At 38.0% G+C, this 20,721-nt stretch overlaps 1 protein-coding gene across 2 annotated transcripts in view; it reads left to right on the top strand.

Annotated features, from left to right (window-relative positions):
- LOC121635855 (fibroblast growth factor 14-like) overlaps positions 1 to 20,721 on the top strand; it is a 61,416-nt gene that overhangs the window by 14,859 nt on the left and 25,836 nt on the right. The window contains exons 1-2 of one of the 2 annotated variants that reach the window (XM_041979216.1): positions 9,985 to 10,673; positions 20,200 to 20,310. In XM_041979216.1, the coding sequence (XP_041835150.1) occupies positions 10,481 to 10,673; positions 20,200 to 20,310 (304 nt within the window). In that variant the 5' untranslated portion in view covers positions 9,985 to 10,480. Of the gene's footprint in view, positions 1 to 9,984; positions 10,674 to 20,199; positions 20,311 to 20,721 lie in introns of those variants that run through there. The other variant, XM_041979215.1, reaches the window with a different exon arrangement.

The raw sequence follows: 20,721 nt of genomic DNA, 5'->3' as shown, positions 1-20,721 counted from the left end.
CTTAAACAACACAATGTAACTCCAAGTCAGTCACACTTCTATGAAATCAAACTGTCCACTTAGGAAGCAACACTGACTGACAATCAGTTCCACATGCTGTTGTGTAAATGGAATAGACAACAGGTGGAAATTATAGGCAGTTAGCAAGACAACCCCAATAAAGGAGGGGTTCTGCAGGTGGTGACCACAGACCACTTCTCAGTTCCTGCTTTCTGGCTGATGTTTCGGTCACTTTTGAGTGCTGGCGGTGCTTTCGCTCTAGTGGTAGCATGAGACGGAGTCTACAACCCACACAAGTGGCTCAGGTAGTGCAGCTCATCCAGGATGGCACATCAATGCGAGCTGTGGCAAGAAGGTTTGCTGTGTCTGTCAGCGTAGTGTCCAGAGCATGGAGGTGCTACCAGGCAACAACCTAGCAGCAACCTAGCTCCTTTGTGCAAGGAGGAACAGGAGGAGCTTTGCCAGAGCCCTGCAAAATGACTTCCAGCAGGCCACAAATGTGCATGTGTCAGCTCAAACGGTCAGAAACAGACTCCATGAGGGTGGTATGTAGGCCCGATGTCCACAGGCGGGGGTTGTGCTTACAGCCCAACACCGTGCAGGACATTTGGCATTTGCCAAAATACACTGGCAAAGCCTGGCAACGTCACCACCGGCGCTCTGTGCTCTTCACAGATGAAAGCAGGTTCACACTGAGCAGATGTGACAGACGTGACAGAGTCTGGAGACGCCGTGGAGAACGTTCTGCTGCCTGCAACATCCTCCAGCATGACCAGTTTGGCAGTGAGTCAGTAATGGTGTGGGGTGGCATTTCTTTGGGGGGGCCGCACCGCCCTCCATGTGCTCGCCAGAGGTAGCCTGACTGCCATTAGGTACCGAGATGAGATCCTCAGACCCCTTGCGAGACCATATGCTGGTGCGGTTGGCCCTGGGTTCCTCCTAATGCAAGACAAGGCTAGACCTCATGTGGCTGGAGTGTGTCAGCAGTTCCTGCAAGACGAAGGCATTGATGCTATGGACTGGCTCGCCCGTTCCCCGGACCTGAATCCAATTGAGCACATCTGGGACATCATGTCTCCATCCACCAATGCCACGTTACACCACAGACTTGTCCAGGAATTGGCGGATGCTTTAGTCCAGGTCTGGGAGGAGATCCCTCAGGAGACCATCCGCCACCTCATCAGGAGCATGCCCAGGCGTTGTAGGGAGGTCATATAGGCACGTGGAGGCCACACACACTACTGAGCCTCATTTTGACTTGTTTTAAGGACCTTACATCAAAGTTGGATCAGCCTGTAGTGTGTTTTTCCACTTTAATTTTGAGTGTGACTCTAAATCCAGGCCTCAATGGGTTAATAAATTTGATTTCCATTGATAATTTTTGTGTGATTTTGTTAACTATTTAAAGAACAAAGTGTTTAATAGGAATACATTAAATATCTTATGTCCATAGAGTCTCAAATGCAGGAATCACTCAAGATTTCTAACAGCAACACACTGATTTCTGTTTTATGTTTCCAATACAATAAATATATTCACTGTATCTAAAAACACACCAAATACATTACTTAAAATTATTTCTTAAGTTAATGAAATTACATGAAAGGTGCAGCATGTAACCAAAATCAAAGGTCAGTAACAGAAAAATAAAATTATTAATAAAAACCGTATCTGATTACTGTATTAAAAGAACTTATGATTTTATTCTCTTAGAATGGACTATTTATATACTTGCTGTGGGTCTACATACATGGCAGCTGTCATATTTGTGCCACAATTTTTACTACGGTGTCTCTGAATGGACAAACAACTCTATGTGTGAAGTGAGAGCTTTAAAACTGCTGGCTTTGTCAAAAGGAGATTTCAAACATGTGCAATTTGAAAAAAAGTAGAGAGAGATAAAAATAACAGTGCTAGCTACTGGGAGAAATCAAGGTTCATATATACTGAAAGTGTCTGATAGTAATGGCATGTTAAGCACAGACAAAACAAAGACTGGGAAGAGAGAGAGGGCGAAGCTTTGACTAATCTAACTGTGTTAAATGAAAACTGGCAACTCCGACCAGGAACAACAAATAAAACCCAACCAGAAGTCAGATTTCCCACTGGGCTGATGTTTTATAATTTTTATTTCAGGAAAGTGTGCTATTTCTTTAACACATGCTATGTCTCACCCTGTAATTGTTGCCAAACCTGATTTCAGTCCGTTTAACAGATTGCCGTTTCTCTCTGCAAAATTTTTAAATTACCTGAACAAAATGTTTTTGGAGCAGGAGTCCTGAGTTTCCATTTACACGTTACACTGAATGCAATATTCACTGGAATTGTTTACTTGTGTTCATCACCTTCGTTCAGCTTTTTAAAGAATATCTAATTATTGATTCTGTTTGATTCTGTAGAGTCTTATCCCTGATGTATTGTACTGAGGCTCTGTTGTTCAGGTTTTGTCTTTTGAATTCTGGTTTTCATTATTTCCAGCTCGCCATGCCAACATCTGTTCTCTATTTTTCATACCCGCATCTACTCGCTGTAGCACCCCTCAGAGTTTTTTGGTTTATTTCATGTTAAGGTTGGTGATTTAAAGAAACCACTGAAATGTAAGAGTTAGCATGTTTTCCCTATGCCTGTGGGTGGGTTCTCTCTGGATACTTCTCAGTTCTCAATACATTCAATACCTCAAGGGAAGGGGGAGTAAAGGCAGCCTGGACAATAAAACTCCTAGTGAAAACTTTGTTTGCTAACCCACTTTGTTCTGAGAGTAATATTTTTGATAATGAAACTTTATAGAACATCACAACTCACATATTTCTTAAATCTACTATATACAAAGAGTTATTTCACTACTTTTTGTTGAGGTGAAAAGAGGATAAGGAAGAGAAAGGAATAGGTATAATATCCAAAAAGAGGAGAAGAAGTAGTCAAAACCCAAGAAACAGTAGATAGAGATAGAAGAAAAGAGAGGGAGGGGTGTAAATGAATAATTTAGACCCTCCATTCCCTTTTTTCTCCTCCCCGCTGGGTTAGTGGTGTTACAAAGATAGATGAGGAGAGGATGGGAGAGGGGAGGAGACAAGGAAATTCAGTAGATTTAGAGAGGGTGCTAAAGGAGAGCACAGGCACAGTTTGTTTTAATGATCAATTTTCCTTAAACTGAAGAACTTGTGACTGTGTGTGTGTGTGTGTGTGTGTGTGTGTGTGTGTGTGTGTGTGTGTGTGTGTGTGTGTGTGTGTGTGTGTGTGTGTGTGTGTGTGTGTGTGTATGGTATCCAGTATGGCTGTGTGTCTTGAGAGAGAAAGGAGAGAAACAGAACAAGAAGATGAAGTCAGACAGTCTGCAATTTATGTAACTGAAGCCAGATGTGTGTGTGTCTGGGTGTAAGCTATCATCTCAGCATTCAGCAGGTGTTCACTCCCTTCTTTTGGAGACCCACCTGCGTCACTAATCACTCGTTACCAAGGTAACAGTGGTCTTTCCCATGTCTCTGCTTGTGTGAGTGTGCGTGTGTGCATGTGGGCGGGTTGTCTGAGCGTGAATTATGACTCATCCTGCTCACTTCAGAGTGGCTATCCTCACACTCCTGTCTGGGGAACACCCACCCACATCTGTTATCTCCCTGCCTGCACCTCCTCCTATCGCTTCATCATCCTCTCGTTAGCAACTCTTTTCAAGTTTGCAAACACGTACAGATATAAATAACTGCTTGATTTATTTAATCATGAGAGGTGAAAGTCGCATTTAATTGCAGCTTTGATCAAAGCAGAAGGGGGAGGCGTTATTAAGCATAAGCCTCCAAAGTCTCCACATCTCATCAGGCAAAGAAAAGAGCGCCACCTGCAGAGATGTTGTTGACTGACAAATAATTCCTGGAACTCAGTGATAAAATGTTTAGTGATATGTTGTTTAATGTGGTTGTACAACAGTTTCTTCATCATTCTAATAAAACATTCAGGTTTTCTCACTTTCTCACCTTTATAAACAGGCATATTTATTATTATTATTATTATTATCATTAAAGATTTAAAAAGTATTTCTACATTAATTCACTTTCCTTAAATGCAGAAAAATTTGAGATAGTATAGATATGCAGGACAAATTAGCACTAGTAATGGCACATTATAAACACATTATTCATTAATAAATTAGTCTTTGAGGAGTAAAAATGTACAGAAGATCACTATATTGTTTAAACTAATGTTACCTTTATGAATTTTCTACATTCATGCAGTGCTTTATACCATAAATGATTTAAGGAATCTGGAGGAATTTTGGTGCATTTAGGGTAAAGTTGACCTCTGTAATCTCTGATCCCCCCAGTATACATGGCTGGAGGAGCCTTAACCCCTTAAAGCCTGAATTTATTTACAATTATGTAAAAACAAAATAAATACAGGACACAAATCTGGATTTAACTGAAAAATTATTGAAAAATAATAAATAAATAATATAAAAAATAAATAAACAAGTAAATGAAAACAGATTAATCAAATAAATGACTTATAAATAAATAAAAATTTAAAAGGGACAGAAGTTGTTTGTAACAAATTTGGGATAATAGGTGTCAAAGGGTTAATTCATCCACAGCTGATATTTATTCACATGGACAGGGATTTCTGTTGGAAACCTTTGTCTCATCTATAGTACAGAGATATATTCACATGAGCCACTTCAGAGAGCATAAGAAGACCACAAAAACACAGCACTAAAGCACCTCAGTTTGAGTTTAAACAATAGCATTACTTGGTTAGGGTTAGTATTAATTGGTTATTGTTAGAAAATTAGCATGACTGAGGGTAAAACACATTCTCTCTACAGGATGACCGTCAATTACAGAGGTGCCATTTTACACATTCGATAGTGTAATTATGGATCTAAATAGTCAGACCAATCAATATTCAGAATCTTTTTTTTTAGATGAAGTTAGTATACTCCACATGCTCCAGTCAAAGGACAGAATGTACCATTCAGACTGTTAAACAAGTCTAAAAACCCGGCTCTTTGATGTATGGCGTTTTTATCAGAGCTCTTGGCAGAGCTAATTTACATTTCTATGATGGCAGCGTTAATTCAGAAGGTACTTCAAGCTTTTAAAGCAACATATGCTGCCTTCAAGTTTCCAGGGATGTTCATTCATTTTTTAACAAGTCAGCATAAAACTGCTTTCTCCACACATTACAAAGGCAAGGCTGCAGAATAAGAGGGTACAGGTGCTGGACTGTCCTTGCAGTCCTGATGTGTTCCCATTCCCTATACTATTGCACATCTGAAGACGTATTTGCATACAAAATGGCACAAAATAATACCAGAAACAATGGTATATAATAATATTAATAATATATTATTTACATATAAAAAAATGACAAAGCAGTAAAAGCTTGACTGCATCAACTATTTCTAGAATGTGTAGCTAGCTTGAAATGCAAAAAATAATGGATGTAATTTAGTTAATTAAATTAAGATTAAATGAAAATATAAAATATCTTCATTATATACTAGCATAAATTAAATAAAAGTTTAAATAAATATAAGAATCTGTGGAAAAATTATATGCATCTTGCTGCATCATAGCGATTGTGTGTAATTCTGCCATTGAAATATTTCCTGAGCTACCGGTTGCAACAAAAGTAGGGTTCTCCAAATCCAGTGTTTGAGATTTGGACATTGTGTCATATCCAGTGTCACGGACTGGATTTGGAGAACCCTGAACAAGTTAAAAACCATGATCAAGTATTAATGAATATTTCCCGTGTTAGAGAACAAACATCTAAAATGTCAGAGAAAGTCACCGTCTTTTAGTACTTCAGTGTTACTGTTTTTGCCTAGTCACTCTTCAGTATTAATACACCTTGGATTAGAAACACCTGAGTTATTTTAAGTAACAACCACTAATAGGAAAAAATAGTCTTAAACCTGCTTGATCCCAAATTGAACTGAGTTAAATATCCTTCTGTGAAATATCCATAACAAGTTTTGTGCTGTTATTAGCACCTGAAACATTCAGTATAATGTCAAATACACATCTGGGCTGGCCACATTCTGACTCACTATTACTACTACTACTACTATTACTATTACTATTACTATTACTATTACTACTACTACTACTACTACTGCTACTACTACTACTACTACAATAATTCAAAAGCACAAATCTGGTCCAGGACTCTGAGGTATAAGCTGGTATCTACAACAATGTTGTATGCAGATTGAATTATTGAAAAAGTTTTTGCCACATGCAGCAAAATCTCCATGACAAAGCTGCCTTATGTGTTTGATAGTGTCAAAGAGAATGAAAGAATATTTATTTATTTTACTTAAGTAAATTTTAGTAGTGTTCCTGTTCATGTTTCTACCACCACTCATCAACTGCTATTTGATATTTAACTGACAAACAAAAGTTATATCTCACTTATTCTTAAAAATGTTAAATTAAATTAAATTAAAAATACTTTATTAATCCCCAGAGAGGATTTGTAATGTTGCAGTAGGGCTTTTAAAAAGGAAATGATAATAATAATAATAATAATAATAATAATAATAATAATAATAATAATAATAATAAATAGACATAAAAAGTTATTTAGTCTTGTTTAGGTTTGAAAATCATTTTAAAAATACATTATAAATATAAATAGAAAAGTCTAGAAGAAAGTTATCTAATTCAGTTAAAAAGTAAACTTAAAAAATATTTCTTTTAACTGAGATTTGAAAGAAGTTAGAAACATGAGTGGACAGCTTTTCCCCTTCACAGTCTGTGGGGGGCGCTGTTACTTCTTTACAAGCTCATATCTAAACCAGGCATGAAGAAAACCTTCAATTAGCATAAAACACAACAGAAAAATGTGAGAAAGTGTTGGTGCAATGCAGTCATGCATTTCATTGCATTTTTCAATATTTTGTGCCTGTGTTTTTGTGGGTTTTAGCACTTCGGTCTGTTTTACCCCACAGCATGCTCCCTGAAGCATGAAGATTTAGGTTGGGCAAAGATGTTCTTTTTAGGTGGATAGGGGGTATAAGTGGAAAGGGAAAGGAGTGCAACGGATTTTCCTTTTGAAGTTTAAGAGCTTTGTCTCGCCTTTTTGGGATGTTATAAAAAGCAGCCAAAGAGCTGAATTTTAATGTAAATGTAGCTTTGATTTATTCATAACTCCTTCCTTTGGACTGACCTGGTTAAAAGTGTGTACACATCCTCCCCTCTCTTTCACACACACAAACACACAGACGTCTGCATTGACACACACATCTCTTTGTGCTCTCTGCCTGGGAGAAAAACAAGCAAGAAAGATATTTAATAGTTTGTGTTGCTGCAGTGTTAAAGATTCTGTTTTCCTGCTGAATTATAGCAGAAGATGCATAGCTTGAATTAGCTGGTGTGCCTCTATTGGTCTAATAGGATAAAGCAAAATTTACCAGCAGAACCATGCTGAAATCATAACAGACAAATAACTAGATAAGATATTCAGAAATTTATGTAAGTTTTCTACCATTTGTGTAAGGCATTTTATGAACCATGAGACTCTTTTTTTAACAGGTACTTATCATGTACTAATGAATTCAGTGACATGGACTGAACTTCTGTTGGTTGATATTACCTTTTAATATCATTAGTGAACTTCTTCTCTTAGACATGCTTTGCTGCCACCTAGTGGAAATGAGAACAGACACTTTTTTGATTCTTTGGAAGAAAAACAGTGTTCATGTATGCGACACACACACGCACACACACAAGCATAGATAGAATCGTTGCTCATAGAGATGTTGTTCGCTGTCCATGGTGCTGATATATTTCAGGTCATGTAGCCTCATAATGTCCAGTTATATTTTAGTCACATCTGCTTCACCTGTTGTCCTCAAGTTAGGAACATGAATTTGATGGCAACAATATTTCTTTGTGCAAAAGTCAAAGCTATATTGTTTGTTTAAAAAGAAGAGAAAAAAAAAGAAAAATGAAAAAAAAAATAAGGTAATACTTGCATGTAAAATAAAGGCGATTGAACTGAATTTTGAACAACTTTATGATTTTGAATGCCCTCTGATAACCATCACTTCTTTTGATTATTGTGAGGACATATAAATGAGCAAAGGGATTTTTTAAATGTCATTTTTCCCTGGATAAAGGAAAAAATAAATAATTCAAATGTTCTTTGTGTCCGGCTGGATCCCAGCCCAGTTCTTTTTTTTTTTTTTTTTTTTTTTTGCTGAAGAAATGGCTGACCTAAATGCAGAAAAATAAGGATTCTCCTGGCTTTTGAAATTCAAGAATAATTTGACCCATACCATAATTTTTTAAATAATCATTGCTTTATGCAGTATAATACAATATACTATGTCAATGCAGTTCTTAAAATACAATATATTTAATTCATTAGAGACACTACGTAAGAGCCACTTAAGCTGTGTTACACCTGTCTCTGCCCCACATACTCTAACATAATGGAGGAAAAGTGAGCACAGTATATTCAGCCATGAAATATTAGCTTACAGCTGGAAACCTGCACCTGAAAGATTCAAGTGGCTGTGCAGTCAACTTACCGAACATGTGAGGCTGTGCTGCAGCTAATCAGCTCATCAATCGAGCCCACCTCTTGCATTTTTAAACCATTTATTCAGACAGTCCTTCCTGAGCTGCATACAGACAGTCGGAGTGTATGAGGTAATGAGAGGAGCATGTTTCACTGTCGGAACTGTCTTTGTGGATGTATTATGATACAGTGGCCCAAAAGCAGAGAGATCTGACACTTCACTCCTATTGAAGCCCATGTAGGTCAAGTGGATGTGTAATTTTTACTTGAAAATAAATAAATAAATATGATGTCTTGCAAATGTTTTGCAACATATATCACTTTGTAGCCCTTTTCAATCTTTCATTTAGTTTTTTTTTTGTTCCATTTAGGTTGCTTATTGTCACTTTAAGGTCGTTTTGTCATGTTTCTGTTATATTCCATTTCTTTAGCAATTCAATGCTTCTTTTGGATTCATTTTTAGCGTAATTGGTTCATGATAATGATTAATACTGTATTTTATTTTGTCTGTTTGACACCCCCCCCCCTCACCCACCCACCCTCCACACACACACACACACACACACACAAACGCGCGCACACACAATGGTGATATGTACAAACGTGTGTGTCTGCTCGCTCGGCGCGTGGCTCCAGCATCTGTGGCTCCAGAGCGCTCGCGAGTTCGCTCGTCAAAATGCAAGAAGCAACCTCCCTAGGACATCCGGTTGTTTTTTCAAAATAAGAAGCCTAAAACGTATAGCCTACTTTAAAATAATTTTTCTTAAAATTTTTAGGGTGTTTTTCTGTTCATTTGTTTGTCTTTAGCTTTGGATGTATTGCTTTCCTAAATTAAATGATAGGTTTATATTCAGAAACAACAAGGATTTACTAGATTTTTAGAAAGTATCAGGAAAGTATAAGGCTATTAAATAGATTTTTTAGACCCACCTGTTCTCTGTTGCATTTCAATAGATTTTATTTGGAATTCAAAATCTGCATTTCTTTCTTTTAAGCTTATATTTTTTAAACTTGATCATGTTTTAATACTGTTTTTCCCTACACTGAAGATTTATTTCTTGCATTTTATCTATTTTATTTGAGCTTTTTTCAGTTTTTATTTCTTTTTTATTTTTTTTTATGTTTGCTTTGTTTTAAAATGCACTTGTTATTGCTTCCTGCACCCCGCTGTAATGCTTTTAATGTTTTATGTAAAGCACTTTGAATTGTCTTGTACATGAAATGTGCTATACAACTAAATTTGCCTTTTTCTTTTTTAAATTATGGCTTTAATAGGAAAAAGTAAATTTATGTTTTACAAGATTTTTTGTTAGTTGCGTAATTAACATGGATAATCCGATTTAAAAAAAAAAAAAATCCTGTTAAGCTCTGATTTTGAAAGCAACCCACCCTTTTTCCGGTGTTGCTTTGGGTGTCATGCGCTTGTTTCACGCAGCTGGAGCGGCTCGCAGGTGGCACGCGCGCTTCGCGCTTCAGTCAGCGGAATACAAACAGACATCTTCAGAGAAGAGGACATAACTGCTTTCTGGGGCATTGTACCCTTTTTTCCGAGCTTTTTTTTTTTCTTGTTGTTTGTTTGTTTGTCTTGTCTGTTGACCATGGGAACACGAACTGACAGACGGGGTCCAGGGAAACGGGCTGGAGCAGCGGTTCAGTGACAGCTGCTGTTATCTGACTGACAGACAGACCGGTGAAACGTGACGGACAGGTAAACCACGGTGCGTTTCCAATCTATGGCCCGGGGAATAACGATGACAGAGAAATATGTTGTAACGTGAAGTGTTTATTTTGGACTTTACCGTGTTGTGGCTTAAGTATGGGTCTGTTATAGCCGGTAAAGCAGAGACTGGAGGTTTGTGTCTGGGTTTGTCTGCACTCCGTCCCCTCCGGTGGACACTGAAGAGACTGGGGACTCGGACGGAGACGGGGCTGTTTTTGAATTGACTGTTACGGCGGAGACATGGCAGCGGCCATCGCCAGCGGTTTGATCCGACAGAAGCGGCAAGCAAGAGAGCAACACGCCCACCGACCGACTGCTCACCGGCGGCGGAAGAGCCCCGGTAAGAAGCAGGGGCTGTGCAACGGGAACCTGGTCGACATCTTCTCCAAAGTCCGGATATTTGGCTTGAAGAAGAGGAGGCTACGGAGGCAAGGTGTGGAGGGGGGGGACGCTCTGGGCTCACACGCACATGCATGCACTCTCAGTTGCGGGCGCGCAAATCTATTGATATGCACATGGCCGCGCGCTTTCACACATAACGCACACCTTTACGCACAGCCAAACGTTCACGCACAGTCTAGTTTGGATTGACGCCCTGACTGGAGCACGCATGCACACGCACACGCATAAAGGCAGACTGACAGACTCGCCCCGTCTTTCCTCTCTGTGGTGACACTCACACACACACACACTGTCATGTCTTGTAGTACCCCATGCTTCAGTAGTTTCCAGGTACATCCATTATTGAAGCCACAGATTAGTCTGTCTAGTCTCTCCCCATGTGTCTGCCTCTCTGTGGATCTCTACCTCACACTCTAATTTTCAGCTCATAATTCAAAGTGCTCAGACTTTAACACGCACACACACACATAAATGTCAGACAAAAAAACACAATGACAGCAACCCTCATGTTCCTTTTTTTTTCTTTCTTTTGGAGTGAAAACCACATGCAGGTTTTTTCTCATGATGAAATTAAAAAAAAAGTCAAAATTTTTACCATTCAGATCTCAAGTCCCTTTCAAAACCAAATTAACATCATTGTTAATTTACAGCATGGATCTCGCCATCATAGCAATGAGAAATTATCACATACACTGTAGAAGTGAATGCAGATTAATGAGAATATTGTGATTGTGTGCTATAGAAAGCATTCAACAGCAGAGAGATAAGTACTGTTGTAATCAATTGATTGTGTGAGAAACCAGCAGGTGATGGTGTATGGAGGGGAGGGGATGAAAGGAGGGGAGATGGCAGCAGGAAATGAGAGGAGGGAAGGGAGGGAGAGATAGGGGGTATGCGAACGTGAGGAGTCATGTTGATATGAGTTGGTTTTCGCTGATTTGGTTTGGTGAGTGATGGGAATTTTTGGGGATCTTGGAGTTCGCCTCATTTTCCCACCATTTTATTTTTATTTTTCCTCTGAATTCTCTTTCTTTTTCCTCCTCTTTTTGCATTCTACCAGCTTTCCACCTCCACATCCTTCCACCATACCCTGGATCTTTTTATACTATGTTCAAGCTTCTTTTCCCCTTTTTCATCCTCCTCCTTACTCCATCTTTCTCTCACCTTCCTCTGTCTTCTGGCCTCCTCCCATCTTCATGTCCTATTTAGCATCAGTTCCTCTCAAATTTTGTTCCTCCCTTCTCTTCTCTTCTGCCTCCTTTCCTGCCTTTCTCTTTTCCTTCTTCCCCATCTCCTCACAGTACCATCCGCCTTTCTCTCTATTCTAATCCTCTTCCCACCTTAGGTTTTTTACGCCCTCTTTCTTCTCCCTCTTTTTTTAAGAGCAGAAATTGGCTTCCTCTCCTCTCCTTTCCCCTCCTTTCCTTCCCTCTCCCACACTTTGCTTGTATTTTTGTCACCTTCCTCCCTCTCTTGCTCTGTGGCTAATCACCCTCCCCTCTCCTCTCTCCACCCAATCCTCCCTTCTAACCTCAGATCTTTTCATCCCTCCTTCCAGCTTTATTTGACTTTTTTCCTCTCATTTTCGCACCCTTCTTTCCCATACCTTCTCCTTCTAGCTCTGCCTCGTCTGTGTTCTCAGTTGTGAGAGCTGCTGGTTAAAGCTTGGCAACATCCACAGTCTCTGTGCTGTGTGTATGGAAGAAAGCAAGAGATTTGCCAATATCCCCTACTGTCTTCCAGAGGTTTTGTGAAGGAGAGATTCACAGACCCAGCTCAAAGTGATCTGATGCCTTCATTACTCAATCGGATGAGGCTCAGTGCAAAATTAGCACACTTTTATGAGCTGGAGTTCAACCGACATACTGCTCTTTCTTGTCCACAGTTGACATCTGAAGGCATTTCACTTACCTACATCATCTGTGGAGAATTTAACATGATCACACTGTCTCGTCAAATTAAAGCATAATCACGTCCCTAAAATGTTAGCTTTTAAGAGCTTTAATTTTTTAAAAAAAATTGCAGCTTTAAGAATTTCCTTTTGGCTGAGTCACAACATCTGCCAGGAGACGTTTTCTCATATCACATACCCTCGCTGAAGCTTTGATACGTTCATATCAGACGGGGCTTTAAGGCAACAGATTCACACTCTCATTTCTGCTTCCAAGCTTGACACAAAAAATATGTTCAACATTAAGTTTCAACATGTAACAAATGAGAAATGATGCTCTAGTAAAAGGTAAAAAGGTTCTGGTAGCAGCTTTCTCAGACTGTACGTCACACAAGAACGATGAGATTGAAATGTGACCGGGTTAGCCTTTCTGTAGCGGGCGGTGTGGTCTGATTTTCTTTTCTGACATACAGATACAAGGGCAGATAAATTGTTATTTTTGAGTTATATTGAAGCTTCAAATATCACAGCTCATATCACATATCACAGTCGGCTGGAATGATAACAAAATGCAGACTTATTTGTAGCAAGAGGAAGCAAGAGGAGTGTGGCTATTGGAATGTAGTAAATTGTCTTTTTTTATTATCAATTAATATGTTAATAATGTTCAAATGAATGCTTCCTATAGCCTGAAGTGATAAACTCTCTTAGTCTCTGAAATAGCTGTTATTAATTTTGTCATGCACATGCACACAAATTTACAAACTGACTGTATAACAGCATGAAAACACACTGAAGTATCTAAAATACAAAATATTTTTGCACATATCTAATCTGCTATAAAGAAGGGAGCTCATTGGACTTGTGCATGGTTTTATATGATGTCATGTTGTCTGACTCCTCGCTGTATGATATATGTGCAACTTCATCTGGCTTTTTCTCTGACATTAGAAAAAAATATGTAAAAAGATAAAGATCAAAGCTATGCAAGGCACACTCAGCCAATAAGTTAGAGTATCTCAAGGTCTTGTTTTGAAGTGGTGTAACGAGGCGCATGAGGTTAACTGCTGGTTATCTTCTGTGGCTGGGCAGGGTGCTGAACCACAGAGCTCTTGATTTGCAGGTTTTCTTTGAAACCTCAGACATGATTATTAGCCTGTTTAGTGACTCTCAGGGTGAAATTGTAGATATGCTAAATTGAAAATTTACCACAGAGATGTCAGAGGGTATTAAAATCAAGTTGCTGCTACCCTTTATTAGCAGGAGCCAATTACACTTAGAGATCTGTTAAGAACACCCCAATGGAAATTTGCAGGAGTAAAACAGGCCACACTGTAAGAAAATTTATGCAAAAATAGGTTATTTTTTTAAGATCTTTAAATTATCCAACAGGTAAAAATCTGACCTGGTATTTTAGCTAGGACTGTTCCTCCCGGCTGACCTATGATTACCTCAACATTTCCCAGGAGGAGCACAAATCAAAGGCTAACTAAAAGGTAGCTCAGCTGCTCCATTTCCCTGTCGCAACATGAACCTGACCCCAGGTAGAAAAACAGAAGCCCTCGTCTTAAAACGGCTCTCCAAAGATCAGAGAGCCAGTGCTGCAATTGTTTCGTGCTAGAGCCACTTAAGTGATGAATTTTATCCAAGGAGAGGCCGTGTTGTGGTTACTTCTGTTTTTCTATATGTCTGTGACAGACTGTCTGTACAGGGTGTTCCCATGTCTTGTGATCAACAGATGACACCTAAAAATGTTTATGTAGAGGCTGAAAAAACCTCATAAAAATGAAAGACAATAGAGAATTAAAGCTAAAAGAAATGAGGTGCTGATTTCTTAGGATTTTTTTATGCTTCGCTGTAGATGTGCATAAATCAGCTCTTTTTAGCCCTGTGTGTTTCTCTAATGACCTAAGCTGATGTAAATAAGGATGAAATGAGTGCATTCACTTGCTGCACAGGGATTCTTCACTTGGGTGATTTTGTTTAGTGAAATGCTGTGGATCTGTGTATGTGCATATGTGTGTGTGAAGCTCCTCAATGCCTCGTTTGTGTAAGACGCCGTTATTGGTGTTTTATACAGCATTTAGCTCTGCATGTAGACTCAGACTGGAGCGAATTAACAGACAATACAACATGTCAAATCTGCATGGCAGCTGACTGGCTGAATCACATCGCATTATGGTGAAAATACAGCTCCGTGTGAGTGTGTATGTGTGTGTGTGCCCGTCTGGATGGGGGAATACCCTTTCTCTGGAACAGTCTGGAATCACGAGACTGTTGCCATAGCAACGCGAGGATGGGGAATTTCTCTGGTAACAGACAGGATGTGGAAATTCTGGGAATAGTGGGAATGTTACCTTGATGTCTGCAGGGGAACGTTGCTGTGGCAGGGGGGCCGGTCGGCGCAGGTGAAATGGATACGCAGCTGCATGAATACGTTCATAAGTGGGTGATGAGTAGATGAAGCAAGACACTCCTGTGGAGATGTATAAATTTTTGTCTACTACTGGGAGGACTTATGCAAACACCAATAACTACACTGATTGAGGCTGTGAGAGAACTTGTGTGCAATTAATAATAAAAAAAATCCTTAACCATCTTTTATAATTGAATCTTATTGTCTGCAGACTAAATATAATGTTTAAAAAGTCTACATGAAGCCCAGAATAATTTAATCCCAAAAATTTCTGTACTATTAAAAGCCTTTAAATAAATGAAAATCCAGTTTAAAGTCTATAATATAGTATAATGAATCGGGTGTTGTTGCATCAGACTTGATTGAAAAGCATATTTAAAGTTAAATCAAAGGAAAATGTTGATTTTGTTTTCCTTTTTTATAATAAATAAAAGGGTAGTATAATAAGAGGGTTTTATAAGAGGGTATTATATTTTATATTTGATGCTTAATAAAAATGATTAATATATATCGAAGTTATTGTTTATATCCTTGACATATCTAACACTGATTTAAAAAATCCACCGCCCCTCTAACATTTGCTAAAATTATTTATTTTTTGTGTGTATTCTCATAGAAAAATTGTATCATGTAATGAAACTGGCATTTAAAGGGTTAAAATAATTTATTCAGTATTTGATTAATCCTGATTGAAACTGATTAAAATATTTCACCGAGTTCAGCATTTTTTTGGGACGTGAACATTTTGCCCTAAAAGTCAACATATCCAACACACTTGTTATATGGAAAATAACTCATGTTTTTGTGTTTAATAAAAAACAATAGTGACATCAATTCCGTAAAATGGCAATTAAGGGGTTAAAATCTGTTTGAGTGTGTGACAGTCGCAGGTGTTTAAGAGATTTGTGCATAAAAAAAAAAAAATGTTAATGTGCCAAAAGCAGTTTTTTGTCAGGGGACTTCTTTTGCAGTGTCCTGCTCACTTACTGGAAAAATTAAAAGTTGAATTCCAAAGGTTTTCTTTTCCTTTTTTTTTTTTTTTTTTGGTCATGTATTTTATTTTATTTTTGTTTTTATATTGTCATTATGTTCAAATAAACTTTGTGCCACTAACAGAGCCATTAATGTTTGGCCAGATGAAGAGGAAAAATGTGCCCAAATGAACAAAAATGTTCAAGATGAAGCATGAGGATGAAGAAATATATCCAAATATGATGATATTACAAGGTGTTTTGCTTCACTTCACACCATGTGGATTAATGATGTTATGGTTTTCACCCTACATTAATACACCACCCGTGTCATATTTGATGCATGAGTTTCTCAGACTTCTGTGTTTTCAAATAATAAAAATATTCCATAAAATCCTGCTATATACAATTTGACATGTCTCCTCTGCTTCCAAATGGATTTGGTGATGTTCCTCAATTATTCTGAAAATATTTATGCAATTGGTTTTCCATAAAAAGAAAAAAAAGTTTGGATTTTGTTTAAAGTTCAAATGACATAATATACAATTTTCTCTTTTTATCAGGCTTTACAGGGTTGAGTACAATTGTCCTTTTGCTCATTTTTACACAGTTTAAGGTGACAGATTTTCTCTGCAACTCATTAAAAAAAGCAAGCAAACATAAACAACAATTTTATTGATGACTTTATGCAAATGTTCCGTAGGTGTTTCTTTAAAAATGTTTACCTTTTTGAACTTAAGGAGAAATTAGGGCAGTGGCAGTTCTCTGTCCTAATAAACAGATTGCTTGTTATAAAAGCACTAGGAGGCCCCAAACACTGTACTCCTGCAGACGTCAAGTCAAGTCGTCAAATGTCCTTTAAGAAAACATTTTATTAGACAAGTTGCATGGCCTTGAAATTTTGCGTTGGTTGAGTCACAACCTCAGGCTGGAAACATGCTCTATAATAAATGCCTCCACCAAAATGCTCTCTGTGCAATGTATCTTTATCAGACAGGGTTTCAAGCAAACACAGAGACAGATGTATAAATGCAAAGCCAGGCTAGAGGCTGCACGCTCTGTGCCTCCAGCTTTAATTCTAATACAGACATACATTTTAAATTCTGTCACACTTATATCTCTTTATTAATGTTACACTTTAGAAGAAGATAAGAGGAAGTAAATTACATTTCTAACAGCTTTCTGAGATCATGTGTCACACATAGGAGGATAGAAAGAGAGATTTTAGTCTGTGCTACAGACAGTGTGCTCAGATTTAGATGTTGGGTGTTATTTTAAATCATAAAGCAACATGAAACACAACAACTGTCGGTCGGGAGGATATTTAGTTGAATGATAACAGTGTTGTGAGGAAAATAAAGGAGACAGTTGCACTGGGGAGTGTTTGCAGTTCCTGATTGTCTTCATCATGATATTGTGATAAAAAAAATTAGTGGATGGATCACACCACACCTCAACATGCTATAAGTAGTATGCTGGGAATTTTTTCAGTTCAAGCGGTGCTTTCAAGCGTCGCGGCTTCTCTTCCCTCTGTCTTTCCTGCTGCACAAGATGGATCCTTCACATAGATGGAAACACCCCTGCCCCTGTCTCTCTCACACACACTCACACTCCTGAAAAACTGGGTCACCGTCAGCTTTTTTCTGTCTCTATGCGTTAGGGTATACCTTCACAGTCTTACACTATGTCTCTCACATACACACTCAAAGGGAATTCCCAGCTTCATTAAAACTGCAGAGTCACTGATGTGTGTTTTATAGAAGGATTTCGGGTGCGGTCACAAGCAAGTGTGTGTGAGGGGTACGGGGAGTGATGAGAGCAATTATTTTAGTTAATCTCATCTCTGTTGTCTTTTCTGCTTTCCATTCCTCTACTTCTGAATGGCTGTTGTTTCCATCATTTTGTTTATTTCAGTCAATTCTGGTTTGATTGCAAAATGCAAGAGCCAGACAGTGTGAGGCGAATGGCACCTCGGTTTAATTCTAGCAACATGAGATACCCTAGAGAACAATTTTGGGGATTAAAATAAAAATCTGCATTTTCATAACATTAGATGTGTAATGATGCATAGATTGCAAACTGATCAAATTTATCCATTAGTTTTTATGAAGATAACTTGGTTTCTCTGTAATCCTTTTACAGAATTAAAATATGAATTTTTTTCAAATATTTCTCACTGTGAGGGCGTCAGATACTGCTGTTATGATCAAGCTGGTCAGATCTGTGATAGAGGTGAGACGCTGCAACATTTAACACCAGCAGCAGGGCTATTTTTCTTTTCTTTTCTCTTCTTTTCTTTTCTTTTTTCCTTACAGTACTAAGGTACTAAATACTGTAAGGAAAAAAAGTGCTAAACTCTAAGGCAAGGACCACAGTCCTGCAGGTTTTAGAAGTTTCCTGCTGCAGCACATCTGCATCAGATTAATGGGTCAACATGTTTGGACAGAACTTGACAAGTTTTTGAGCAGAGCCATTTGATTTGAATCAGGTGTGTTGGATCAGGAAAACATCTAAAATTTTCATGACGGCAGCCCTCTAGGATTAAAGTTGCCCATCTCTGATCTAGAGCCCACTCCCTCCTACTTTTTATGTTTTAAGGTGCAGATTTATTGAAATATGTGCAAACATGAACAGAAATAATACGGTGGCCGGGAAGTACAAAACAATATTACATCGAGTGAAACACTCACGATGCACAAAGGGTTTTGGCATTGTACTTTTTTTAAAAAAATGTGGTTTCTATGAAGTAAATGTGAATTGTGACAATGTAAAAGTGTTTCACTCGATGTAAGAGTGTTTTGTACCTCCCAGCCACCGTAGAAATACAACATATAAAGCTTACATGTAAAGTTTTCATGTAATTTCAGTCTTCAGGAGACGTTTTCTATGCTTCTTGAAGGACTTTTCAAAAGCTCTTCTTTGAATGTTAGCTGCATTTTATTCAGTTTTCTGTTTGGAAGATCCCACACTGCTTCAATATTGTCGAAGTCTGGGCTCTTGGCAGTCCAGTTTTTGTGTCATTGGCCTTATATTTACAGCCATCCTTCCATGGAGTACATTTCTAATGAGGCTTCAGTGAATTCTAGATGGATCAAATGATGGTCCAGATGCATCTTCCAGGTCTTTTGCCAGATTTTTTCATATTTTCTAAGATGTTGCTTGGATGCAAATCATCCGCGTTCCATTTTCTTTGTTTTTTTTTTTTTTTTTTTGTTAAAGAACACACTTCATACCATGCTGGAACATGCCAAGTTTTCACTATTTTATTTTATTTACACTATCTTACGTCACATTTGACGTTTTTGGAAAACAAAACTAAAGAAATATCAGTAACAAAGCATCTAATGACCAGTTCTTTGCTAAGTTGTCTGTTATCTGTGGCCACAACAGTGATTCATTACAAGAGATATGAGCCTTTTTTATGTTTCTATGAGTCATATGTCAGTGTTAAGTGGCTTCACAAACTAAAAAGCACATTCTTCTGCAAATTCTAAGGTACATTAACTGGGCTGAAATCGAGAGAAAAAAAAGACAATGTCCAAAGAATAACTTTGAAAACCTTCAGAAAGCCTGGAGAACAATTGTTAAAGATTAATACAAGAAAATCTGTCGCTTGGAAGAAAAATATAAAGAAATCAGGCATTGAAATTTCTGAATCTTTGAACCTTTTTAAAGAGATTGAGGTTTGAGGATCTATTAAGTCACATAAGACAACATTGCTGTCATAGTTAGGTTTAAAAGTCAAACAATATGGCTTAAGTGAGTCACCAAAAAAACATGTTAAGGGTTTTAATATAAACAGCGATACCTAAATCAATATACTGGGCATTCACAAGGAAACCGGGCTTCTTACAAAGCTACTGTAAGACTGCACTTTACCATCCAAGCTTTTGAAATAATTTATCAATCTTATTCAAGTGGAACAATGACCAGGAAGGACGGATTAGTCCAGGAATCCTGTAATGGATTGGATGTGCTTGACTAGATTCTCCAAAAGAAATCCTCCAGGATGCAGAAGGTTACGTGTGGTCACACTGTGCTTCTTTAAAGCTGTATTCTATCACAAAAGGTGCCCTCCAAATACATGAGCAGGAACTGAGTTCAGAGAATGAAATTATGCTGAAACCGACTTATTCCAACCTCTGTCTCGTTTAGGTTTGACTTGCTTGCTGATATTTATTGAAGGGCTTTCGAATATAAGGCACAGTCTCTGTGAAGATCATCGTTTCTCACATGTTTCTCTTTTTTCTGTCTATTTTTCTGTGCTTGTGGCTTATAGAACCACAGCTGAAGGGCATAGTGACCAGGTTGTTCTGCAGACAGGGCTTCTATCTCCAGATGGGCCAGGATGGAAGTCTGGACGGGACCAAAGACGACAGCACCAACTCCTGTTAGTACAACACACACTCATCTATGTATAGGTCAAACACTATCAGGTGTGATGTCAGTAAATTTAGAAATGTATACATTTAATATGAGTTATTATGCTGCTGCCACACCTCATTAAAAATGATCTAATACTTACTGTAGTTTATATTGAAAGTAATGTGCCAAATAAGGGAAAAATCTTAATTTGAAATCCAGACAAAGATTGATTAAATATCAGCTTTTTAACTGTTTGTATTGAATGAAATTTGACTATGAATATATAAAGAAGGGGGCATTATCATATGGTTATAATGGCTGAGTCTTTCTATGAAACAGGGGCCATTTCCACTTTGTAATTAAAAAAATTTCATCAAGGGCAAAAGTTATTTTAAGAAATCCACAATATAAAAGATAGGTTAAACCTAAAAAAACA

Source organism: Melanotaenia boesemani, chromosome 24, assembly GCF_017639745.1.
Source record: "Melanotaenia boesemani isolate fMelBoe1 chromosome 24, fMelBoe1.pri, whole genome shotgun sequence".
NCBI classification, from domain to species: Eukaryota; Metazoa; Chordata; class Actinopteri; order Atheriniformes; family Melanotaeniidae; genus Melanotaenia; species Melanotaenia boesemani.
Note: the sequence above shows the minus strand (reverse complement) of the source record. Positions and strands in the feature narration are given on the sequence as shown.